Source organism: Kogia breviceps, chromosome 11 (assembly GCF_026419965.1).
Source record: "Kogia breviceps isolate mKogBre1 chromosome 11, mKogBre1 haplotype 1, whole genome shotgun sequence".
NCBI classification, from domain to species: Eukaryota; Metazoa; Chordata; class Mammalia; order Artiodactyla; family Physeteridae; genus Kogia; species Kogia breviceps.
The window spans coordinates 3,584,369-3,597,091 of record NC_081320.1 but is presented as its reverse complement, the minus strand read 5'-3'; the positions used below and the strand labels follow the sequence as shown (position 1 = coordinate 3,597,091).

Here is a 12,723-nt window from a genome sequence, read left to right as displayed (position 1 = left end):
AGGGGTTTTCTAAACGGAAAGGACAAAGTATAATGGACAAATTGTGCAGTACAATAGCACTTAAGCTGGGATTGTATGCATTCGTTAATCTGCTGAGGAATGAGGCAATTCTAAACAATTTTCTCAGTGAAACCAACTTCAGAAAGCTTGTCCCTTTTGTTCTCCCTTGGGAAAATGTAAGATTGAAACAGAAAATACCTTTACCGAGGCAATCATTTGCCACGTGTGGAAAGCGGATACAGCTGTAAACTATGAAAAAGGGATCTTTGTAGTACAATAAAGGATGGAAAAAGAGATAAAGCTTGGGATAAGAGAGGGCCTGTCACTGCATCTAAAGGAGGAATAAAGTGATGGCATTTACAGTGACAGACGAGAATCTAAAGAGAACGCAGGACAGTCGAGAGAGGGAAATTTGATATTTAAAAGAAAGGGCTGTGATAATTAAAAGTAGCATTACATTAAACTGTTACGCATGTCATTAATGACAGAAGGAAACTGGTGCCTTTAAAAAAGTTAACGATTCCTATAAAACCATCCTTGAAACCATACACTTTTACAAGTCTATATGAACATAAACCTGGCCTCACAGGTTGTATTTCTGATCTCTAACTTTCCTGAAAATTATAAAAAGCGATTCGTTTGGAATTATACTCCAGTAATTGTGTGGCATTGTCCACGGACCAGTGCCCCAGTCCTGGGCAGCTAGGGGAAAGGATGGATGGAGACTAGCCAGGGAAACATTGCTATAAAAGGCTCTCGTATTGATACGTGGGTATAAAATGAGCCCAAGGGACGATCATTGCCAAGCACATGCTACTGCCTTGTTTTCCTTTGATAATTTACATTTGACAACATCCAAGAGCATATCTATGGGATGGCATTTATGAGGGAAAAACAATTTCTTCCTGATTTGTGGTTCGGAGACCAGCTCTGATGAGACTGTTTAACTGGGTTTTCAACTGGATTCAACGTAATGGTTGAAGAGCCATTGTACTTGAGCTCTTTTAATGGGGCTCTTACACTTGTCTGTTTCATTACAGGTGGGGAACCTGGAAAGATTGTATGTCCTCTGGAGTTCACGGGGGTTTGGCAGCGGTAAAAGCAAAACAAAACGGAGCATAGAGGGAGTGTGGAACAGACTTTCCCAAGATCCCCAGGTGGGTTTCATGTACTGCTTACCTGAAGAGTGAGACTGGTTCAGCTTCCCACACTGGCTGTAAAGGCCGAATTATCTTACCTCGGCTATTGTTCCCTGCTATAGCCAAATCTACAAAGCTACGGTTTATAGAAAGAATTCTTTGGAAGGGAAACTGTTTTGCTATCCGCACATCTAGATCCACACACTGGACAGCCATACTTGGCCTCAATCTCTTAAAGTACAGACGATGAAGAAAAAAGCCCCTCAGTGGGAAATCATATTTCTTCTAAAAGTAGAGTAAAACCAGTAATGGGTGTTGGCGCATAATGGAAAAATCTGCCTGAAACTCAGTCAGAGATGCCATAAGCTCCAAGAGAAAACCGAAAATCAGTCACACCAAAACACGTTCACAAAGCACAGCCAAGAGTCTCACTACCTTAGCACATTTTAAAAGACGTTTGTAATAATGGAGACTCAAATTATTACTGCATTTCCACGTTAAAAAAAATTAGAGTCTGTCAAACCCCTTGAGGGAAGAGAGGAAGGAAAAGTGGAGAGTAAAGAGTTAGGGTCCCAAGTTATCATTGTAAGAATTGTGACAACTGGAGCACCCCAGTACTTATTTACACTGAAGGAGCACCACCTATGCTTTTAACTGTGTGCGTGCATGTGCGTGTGTGTGCATGTGTGTGTGTCTGAGCATGATTGAAGTTGGTGAAGTGTGACTATGTTATATACAAGTGTGACAAAAAACTAAGTCAGCAAAAAATGCAATTAGGACAAGTCAAGTTTGTGTGAAATCCCCTGCCCCTGCCCCCAGCCCCCCAGAATTAAAATGAAACATTCTTTCTGTCCTTTCTTTACCCCCAGGCCCATTTCTTCTTACTGGAAGGATAGGGAAAGAATGTCTCCCTTGGTAAAAGTCCTACACAAATTGTAGCTAAAAACCATTCGGCACGGGTAATATCAACTTATACACAATTCCACTATCCTAGAGCTATTTACACGGGGCAAGTGAATAATAAAGAAGAATCTTGTTACACACATACACACACAACCACAAACAGAGAGACAGACAGACAGACACACGTTTATTAAATACCTTTTATGAGTTAGTTAATTCAACTAGTTGACCTTGTGTTCTTCTTACCGACGACAAATGCGGCAATTGTAGAATTGTTTCCCAAACATTCAGTTAGAGGCTTAGCAGCCATACCTATCAACAAAAAAGAGATTTCAATTAAATTTGGTGAGGGAAAATCTTACAGATGGAATTATATCCTTTTCTACCACTGAGCTATCCAAAGGTTTAGTCATCAAGTAGAGGGTCAAAATAGAGGGCTGTTAGGACTTGGGAGTTTCATGAGATGAAATCCTTCCGATGCAGATGACATCTCCTGGGACTTCTGCATCTGAACTTCTCCATCATCCTTCAATCTGCTTCTTATGACAATTCTAATGACCCCAAAATACTCATCCCCTACTCTCTCATGTAAGGAGAAATACTCAATGTAGGACATTTAGGTCTAAATTTGATGTTCAATATTTATCACTAATGGTACCCATCTATACAGAAAGAGAGATAAGGACAGACACACACACATACACAGGTAAAATAAATATTAAATGTTATATAATACCACAAGACGCCAAAATAGAAAAATATTACAGTGAAATTTCCAAGTTGTTTCAGTAAATGGAATACAGGAAAAAGAGGTCCTAATTTTCGGAGCCATATTACCACTTTCAATGAGAATAAGGGATAAAAGACTTTAGGAATCTCATTGAAGAAGCTTATGCTCTTAACTATTTCTGAGCATCCCTGTGTATAGGTATGAATTGGCCAGTAAAGGAAATTATCAAATAGTGATATTAAATATTACCCTTGTTTGTGTATTAAGCTAAGATGTATCTAGGTATAGAAAAATATAATACTTTGAATAATGCATATGTGTCTTCTGAAGCATTTTAAAAATGAATTGTATTCATTCATCAGCATTGGATAAGATCTAAAATCTCACAAAGTGAGTATTTACTGACTGTTCTATTTTGACATTATTCAACTATGTCTGGAGCATATACAAATTTTGTGATTTTTAGGAGATGTAATTAATCAATGAAATGAAAAGAACTTCCCATGGGAAATACCCTTCAACCGTTTGGAATAGAAATTGAAACTTGAGAAATGAAGAGAAAATGAGAAAAAATATTAGAGCTTCTTTTAGGTTGAAAAATGTTGTAGGGATTTGCAACTGAGACCTCCTGCATAAAATTAGGAATCTAGAAGTTCTGCTCACTTCATTAAAAAGGCAAATAAAATATCCACTCCACCATCCCACAGTACAAGAAAATATGCTTTCACTTTTCAAAGCTCCATGTGGAAATACATTCTATGAGAAATAAAAACACTTAATCTATGCCACACTCAGCTTGGGGGGCTGGAATTCATTTTAACTTGGGGTGTTTTGTATGTGTATATCTCAAGTTGGATACCCCAGGAGAAACAAAGACAAAACTGTCTATAAGATGATTCTACAACACAGGGCATCCAGTTCACTTAGGGAAAAAATGAAGGTAAGGTGAGCTCATGATTCAAAGATACAAACCAGGTAAGAAAATGTACCAGCATCAAGAGAACCAGCAGACACAATAAATAGGAAAATTGCCATTCTAAAATACCTAAGTTAATATTCTAAAATTAATACTCTAGAAGTGAGAATAAAATACTGATATTTAAAATCATTAGAGAAACAGAAGTTGGTATGGAAATAACAATGAAAGAATAGCATATTATGGGGGGAAAATCAGAATTTTGAAAGAGTCGCATAAAAATCTCACCATTTTAGCACCTGAATTCAAGTGATGTACAGAGAAAGAATGCTTATATCCTTAATTCCAAAAAATGTCCATTATATATGTGTTGATAGGAAGACAAACTAATGGACTTATTAAAGTTTTGTGTTTTATGTTCACAGTTGTTGAAATTGTTAAAGTGGCAACCTATATACAATATTAGGTAATCACTGAAAACATCTAGAACAATGAAAAGAAAAAGAAGTTGGTCATGAAATGTTGAACTTGATAATAAAGATTTTGGCCCTTTCCTAGAGGTCTTAGAAGATAATAAGAGAATAAACAAAAGGTTTCTAGACATAGCTAAATGAGAGAGTGATGTCTGCAAAATGGCTTACTAGGAAGCCTCACGCCTTCTTTTCCAAACAGAAACAACAACTACAAATAAAGAGAAATTAAGTGAATCAACTTCATAGGTACTCTGGAACACAATCAAAGGTTTACAACTATCAAGCAAATGATCAATCAAGAAAAAGCCATCTTCAAAATGTTAAGCAGTTTCGTAGTGTTTTTACCCAGCATTCCCTCATCCCCTCCCCAGCACACAGCATATTGATCATGAGCAAGGGAAGCCTAGTTACCAATCACCCTGCCTCAACTGGAGGGAGCAGAACAGAGGTTATTTGCAAATTGCTGTGTATGTTTATTCTAACCTGACTGGGGGATACATGAATAGTGACTTGCTCATCTCTGTCTCACATAATTTGGAACATAGATAGGAGATGCCACCAGTAAAAGCTACAAGGGACAACAGATCCACAGACACCTATGACAAGAGATTCTGGGCAGAGATATACAACAGACCATTTAAAGCCCATAGTTAAAACTAGGCTGGGACCCTTTGGGAAATTAGGACATTCAAAAGCAACTGCATACACTGGAGAATTTGGAAAGTCATGTTCACGCCCAGGCAAGATGTACACTCAGAAGTTCTGAGAAGACTTTAAGCTGTCACCTCAGCTGATCTCTAGACTCACAGCAAACCTAGCTAATTGCTGAAGGAATACATCCACACAGAGCAGTCTTTAAAGACTGAGAGAGGTGGTTGTCCTATTATTATTATTATTATTATTGGAGATCTTTGTTTGCTTTTCTCTTTCAGCTCCTGGCTTTCAAGAAAATCTTTGTCAAAACATTTGCTGAGCACAAGCTTAAACCAACAACAACAACAAAACAGTGAGTAAATACACCAGGGAATAGTCTTTGAAAAAGTAGTTTGGAAAAGTCTCAAAATAAATGGAATACAACAGCCTTCAATGATCAAAACAGCTATAACAAAAAGCAAAATACAGAAAACCCTAGGGAATGGATAGAATCTGAGTTACAACATTATAAAAATCAAATACCAATTTTCAACAACAACAACAAATCACAAGTGATACAGAGAAATAGGTTTTGGTTTATTCAAAGGAACAAAATAATTAATTGGCAGAAACCATCACTGGGGTAGCCCAGATAGTGGACTTACTAAACAAAGACTTTGAAACAACTGTTTTAAATAGGCTTAAGGAACTAAGAAAAATTCAGAACATAATATATGAATAAAAGGAGGATATCAACAAATATAAAAATTATAAAAAGAGAACCAAACAGAAATTCTGGAGCTGAAAATTTCAATCACTAAAATGAAAACTTCACTAGAGGGGATCAATAGCAGATTTGCAGAACAACAGGTGAACTTGAAGATAGAACAATGGAAATGATTCAATCTGAGGTGCAGAAAAGTAATGAATATGTGAACAGGGCATAGAGGACTTGTGGAACACCATCCAACTAACTAACATACACAAAAGAGGAGTACCAGAAGAAGAAAGAAAGGGAAAGAAACATTATTTCTTAAAATATGACCAAAATTCTGACCAAAGTCTTCTCATATAGGAAGAAATCCATTAATTTACAAATCAAAGAAATTCAGTAAATTCCAAGTAGAATAAACTGAAAAAGACCCTAAGACACATTATAATCAAAGTGTTGAAAGCCAAAGGTAATACAGAATCTTAAATGCAGCATTAGAAAATTTATAAGACATGTATAAGTGACTCTCGATATGATTTTTAGCCAATTTCTCATAAGAAACCTGGAGTTTCTGGCAGTGGGATGATATTTATATATATAAAGGGCTAAAAGAAAAAAAGAACTGTCAACTGAGAATTCTATATCTGGCAAAACTGTCCTTCAAAACTGAATGAGAAATTAAGACATTCCCAGATTTAAAAAAAAAAAAAAAAAAAAAAAAAAGGTGATAAAGTTAATTACCACTAGACCTGCCCTATAAGAAATTGTAAAAGGAATCCTTTAGGTCACAGGGAAAAGACACCAGACAGTCACTTGAAAAAGTATGAAGATGTAAAGTAATCTGGTAAAGGTAAACACATGGGCAAATAAAAAAGCCACTACTATTATAACTTTGATTTATAACCCACTCTTTAAAAGACATAAATATGAAAAACAATTATAAAACTATGTTATTAGGCACACTATATATATATGTAATCTCTGACATCAAACGTATAAGGGAAGGTTGGAACTTTATAGGAGTCATGCATGCAGTTGAGGTTAAGTTGGTATTAATTACAATTAAATCATTACAATTTTAGAATGTTATATGTAACCCCCATGGTAACCACAAATTAAAAATCTGTAGAATATACAAAAAAGAAAATAAAAAGAGAAGCAAACATATCACTAAAAATCCACTAAATGTAAAAGAAGACAATAATGGGGGAAACAAAAAACCAAAAAGTTTAAAACATACAGAAAACATAGCAAATAGCAGAAACCCTTCCATATAAGTACTTACTTTAAATGTAAATGGACTGAACTCTCTGATCAAAAATCACAGCTTAACAGAATGGAGGGAAAACATGATCTAAGTATATGCTGTATTCAAGAAACTCACTTGATATCTGAGAAACAAATAATTTGAAAGTGAAAGAATGTTAAAAGAAATTCAATGCTAATACAAGAATAGCTACACTAATATCAGACAAAATAGTCTTTAAATCAAAAAGTGTTACAACAGATAAAGAAGGACATTATATAATGACAAGAATGTCAATTCACCAGGAAGATATAACAATTATAAACATATATACACCAAATAGCATAGCCAAAATATATACACTGGAACATTGACAGGTTTGAAGAGAGAAATAGGCAATTCTATAATAGTAGAGCATCAGTACTTCCAATTATAACAAAAAATAGAACAATGATACAAAAGATCAATAAGAAATTAGAGGACTGGAAAACATCTTCAACCAATTGGACCTAACAGATGCATACAATCATTCTACCCCAAAACAGCAGTTTACACATTTTTCTCAAGTGCATATGAGACACCCTCCAGTATAGAACATAAGTTAGGCAACAGAAAGTGCTTTATAAATTTTAAAAGATTGAAGTCGTACAAAGTATCACTTCTGATCACAGTGGAATGAAGCTAGAAATCAATTTGAAAAGCAGCAAAATTCACAAATTTGTGGAAATTAGACATAACACAAGGGAAATTAGAAACTACTTTGAGACAAGCAAACACACAACATACCAAACCGTATGGAATGCAGAAAAAGCAGTGTTAAGAGGAAAATTCATGACAGTAAATATGTGCATTAAAAAAGAAAAAATATCTCAAATCAATAACATAACTATGCTTTAAGGAACTAGAAAAATAATTAAAAGAATGAATAAAAATACTTGATAATCTCTGTTAATGAAAAAAATTTGATGAAATTCAATATCCTTTCTTGATAAAAGTACTCACTAAACTAGGAATAGAAGAAAAATTTTCTCAACACAATAAAAGCTATATATAAAATCCCCACAGCTAACATCATATTTAATGGTGAAAGATAAAATTTTTATCCTCTGAGATCAGAAATAAGACAAGAGTGCCTGACTTTGTCACTTCTATTCAACTTAGTATTGAAAGTTCTAGTCAGAGAAGTAGGCAAGAGAAAGAAATATAAGGCACCCAAATTGGAAATTAAAAATAAAAATTATCTCTGTTCACAGATGGCATGATCTTATATGTAGAAAACCATGAAGATTTCACAAAAAAACTGGTCAAACTTAATAAATAAAATGAAATCAGCAAAGTTGCTGGATACAAAATCAACACACACACACATCAGTGGTGATTCTATACACTAACAATGAACAATCAGAAAAGGAAATTAATAAAATTCCATTTACAATAGCATCAAAAAGAGTAAAATACTTAGAAATAAATTTAAACATGGAATCAAAGGACTTGTACACTGAAAACTACAAAACATTCTAAAAGATTAGACACCAATAAATAAAAAGACATCTTACATTCATGGATTGGAAGACTTAATATTGTTAAGATGACAGCACTACCCAAAGCAATCTACAGATTTAATGAAATTTCTGACAAAATTTCAATGGCATTGTTTTGCAGAAATAGAAAAACACATCCTAAAATTCCTATGCAATTTCAAGGGACATCAAATAGCAAATACAATCTTGAAAAAGAACAAAGTGTTAGGAATCACACTTCCAAATTTCAAAATGTACCTCAAGGGTACAGTTACTAACAATGTGGTACTGGCATAAGGACAGACATATAAACCTATGGAATAAAATAAAGAGTCCAGAAATACTGATTTTGTCAAGGGTGCTAAGATCTTTCAATAGAGGTAAGACATTCTTTTCAATAAATGGCTCTAGCAAACTTGGATAACCACATGGAAATGAATGAAGTTGGACCTATACCTTACACCATATGCAAAAAATTAACTCAAAATAGATCACTTAAACACAAGACCTAAAAAAATCCTAGAGACAAGAAAACCTAGAGGCAAAAATGTATGACATTGGATTTGCCAATGAGTTTTTAGATATGATAACAAAAGCACAGGCAGCAAATTAGTAAATAATGATCCAAAACTAAAATTAAGAATACTGTTTGCTCACAAAATCATCAAGAATAATAAAATGCTTAGGAAGAAATTTAACAAGAGAAGAGCAAGACATATACACTGAAAACTACAAAGCATTGCTATGAGGCACTAAAGAGGATTTACCTAAATGGAGAGAATTTCCATATTTTTGAATGAAAAAAATCAACATTTTCATTATGTCAACTTTTTATAAATTGATTTATACATTTAAACACACTCTGTGTCAAAATCTCAGAATGATAGTTTTCTATAAAAACTGAGAAGCTGATCCTAAAATTTATATAGAATTGCAAAGATCTAGAAGCCAAAATAATTCTGAAAGAGAAGAATAAAGTTGGAGGACTTATGCTTCCCAATTTCAAAATTACTGTAAAGCTACAGTAAGCAAAACAGTGCTATTGGTGTAAGGATAGACATATGGATCAATGCTACAGAACTGAGAGTCCTGGAACAACTATGGCAAATTGATTTTCAACAAATGCATCAAGATAATTCATGAGGAAAGGATAGTCTTATATAAGTAGTACAATTGTATGTCCACATGTCAAAAGATTAATGTAGACTTTCATGTCCCATCATACAATACACAACAACTAACCCCAAAATGAATCAGAGCTAATATAAGAACCAATCCCATAATACTTTAGAAGAAATCTTAGGGGACAATTTCTGTGACCTTGGCTTAGGGAAAGACACTTGGACACCAAAAGCACAATCCATAACAACAACAAAGAGATAAATTGGAGTTCATCAAAGTTTTTAAAAAAAAATTAAGCTTTGAAAGATGCCATCAAAAAAATAAATAAAAGACAAGATACAACTGGAAGAAAATATTTGCTAATCACGTATTTCTAAGGACTTGTTTCCAGAATATATAGAGAACATTTACAACTTAATAATAGTAATAACAATAATAATTAATGTTTAAAAATGGGCAAAATATTTGGATAAGTATTCTCCCAAAGAAGATATATGGATGGCTAGTAATCACATGAAAAGGTGCACACATACTACACATTAGGGAAATGCAAATTAAAGAAACAATACAAATTCACTCCTACCAGAAAGGTTTCTTTTTTTTAAAAAAGAAACAACACCAAATGCAAACAAGAATGTGAAGAAACTAGAATTTGTTACCGGTGAAAAATGTGCAACGGTTTAGCCATTTTGAAAAAGTTCGGCATGTAATTTTTAAGATTAACATAAACCTATCAAATAACCCACCAATTTCACTCCTAGGTGTTTTCCCCTTTCCTCCTCCCACTAGACAAAATATTGTTTTCATATCTCTTTACGGAGTTTGCTATTACTGTGTTTGCTTTCTCTCTGTTAATAGTGAAGATGTTTTCCAATATTACAGGATTCTGTGACTGTACTCAAGGCACATAGCTTTACTGCAAGGTATGCAAAGTAAGATGGGCACAATAAAAATGTCCTAGGGATTTCAGTATGGGGGATCATGTCTCTTAAGAGTACTCAGGAGTGCATTAAGCTAGTGGAACTGAAAGGGACTAAGAAAAGTAGGTGGACATGATCTTGAAGTTTGAGATGAATAGCACTTATTCCTGATATTCATAAGAAAGGCACAGAAGAGAAAAGCCCCAGTTGACTGTTCAGAAAGCAGCAATTATTACTTGTAATGAGCGGGTCTCCGAAAGAGCAGTTGTGAAAGTTGAACAGGTAAACTGAGACCTGAACTTCAACTGGTGACAGAACATCATACCCTTCATGGGAATTTTTGAAAGGATGGAAGGATCTCATTCCTTTAGAAATCAAAGATAATATAGTTCTGAAGAGGGAATTCACATCACACTGCTATTATTATTTCCAAGGTTCCTGATGATCTCTTTTCCAATAGTCATATGTGAGATTCTGTTGTGAATTCTTATTTTACTTTCATCGGAGTTGTTAGTTTTTTGTTGTGACATGTATTTGAAAATAGGCACAAAGCAATATTTTCATATATATTCATCTTAACTTGTGATAAAAAATTAATATATAATTAATTTCACCTTGGTCCTTGGTGAATGTAGTCACAGAACTCCTTAAATTAAATGATTGAATAAAGAGAACAATGCACATTTTTAGAGAAAAAGAGATTCTCAGGAATCCTGTATTCCTATCTTTCTATGACAATTTGAAAGTCTGTGTCCTGAAATTGATTTTTAAAAAGAGACAAAAATAACATAATCTCTCGTTCATTTAAGCATAAATGATCCTCAAATGCATACTTCCATTGACAAGTATGCTCTCCTTTCCAAGAAAGGATCTGCGTTATTTTGTAAATTTTAACCAAATAAGAAAATTCTATTATTTCCTTCACTATGTCTTTGTGAGAACCGTAAAATAGCACTAAAAAAGGAATTTTTTCTTTAAGCACATGACTGATTTGAGTGTGTAAAATCTTTAATTATCCTCTAAATGCCAGTAGGAATGGTACTTTCCCACAATCTACTCAAGATGTTTTATTTTTTAAATTCTACATGTGGAATAATTGGAATTCTCTTTAACTTTTTATCATATCATTCAGTAGAAACTTCAATGTATCAAAGACAAAAAATAAGGAAAGTTGCTATTGTATTTAATGATGGTCATCATCTTTATTTTTATGAGTACAGATCAGTATTGATTAGAGAGAATAATTTCAAATGTGTTCTTAAATATATATAATTATTTCTAATGTTGACTCAATTAGTATATTTGCAGATCTCCTCTGAAACAAAATTCTATGCCTTGACACAAATTTTTTCTCTCTTAAAGGGGACCCAAATTAAAAGTATTTTATCACATTTCCTTATTTTAATTCTCCCACTTTAGATAAAATAATGAGAATAGCAACTACTAGATTATTTAGTAAAATTAGTCTATTTTTAGCATGTAGGTATGAGCTTAATAAAATAAGTATTCTTAGTGGTGCTTCAATAATTTTGAAAACTTCTAACTTGTAATTCTTGAGAGGATAATCCTTTTTATCACAGAATTTAATCAGTGTCAGGCTTAATGCAAAAAAATAGCACAAAAAGACAAAAAAATTATGATTTAAAAATTAGGAATAATTGTGGGCATAACCCATTTCTGAGTTCTCTATCTTGAGCTAATTTAGCCAAACCTATTAATGTGATCTTCCTCAGTGCTTTAAAGGACTTTTTCCTAATCCCATTCGTACAGTCAACATATATTGATAAAGCAGGTCTACTGTTAGGTCTTCTAATAATTTTAATGAATTTAAAGGAAAAATACTGAGCATGTTGCCTTATGGAGTTCCGATTAATGGTTTAAGTATACATTTTTAACAATACATGTGGTCTATTTAAATTGAATTCTACCTAAAAAGTTAGTTAAAACAAGTTTGCTTTATTATATGGAGAAGTGATATTAGCTGAATGCATCAGTATATCTATGGTGGGGTACTAAACAGATTGAAACAAAATATAAAATAAAGAGGAAACACAAAGATTTTATTTAACTAAGGAAGCATGCATAATAAAGCAACAAATTTCATAACAGAGAATAATATGAATTTATTCAGTGCTCTTGGAAGATTTTCATATATGTTTTTTCAACAGGATCTGTTCCCACAAGATAAAAATTCAATTCAGTTTATTACCAGTTAGCATATCACTTCTAAATGAAGCTCGTTGCAATCTAAAACAGGTCCTGCAAGGAGCTAATGAGCAAACTCCTGCCCGATATTGACAATTAATCAGGCATAAACGCATTTAGGATCAGGACCCATTGACAAGCACGAAGGCTCACACAAACTTCAATGAAACATGATATGCGAACATATTTGTCTAATTGTATATC

General features: G+C 33.6%; 1 protein-coding gene across 2 annotated transcripts in view; it reads left to right on the top strand.

Moving 5' to 3' along the window:
- The window catches only part of LOC136792062 (uncharacterized), a 45,808-nt gene that overhangs the window by 31,549 nt on the left and 1,536 nt on the right, over positions 1–12,723 (top strand). For both annotated transcript variants that reach the window (XM_067006885.1, XM_067006884.1), the window contains 2 exons: positions 1,041–1,157; positions 5,094–5,167. In XM_067006885.1, the coding sequence (XP_066862986.1) occupies positions 1,041–1,157; positions 5,094–5,167 (191 nt within the window). The remainder of the gene's footprint in view (positions 1–1,040; positions 1,158–5,093; positions 5,168–12,723) is intronic.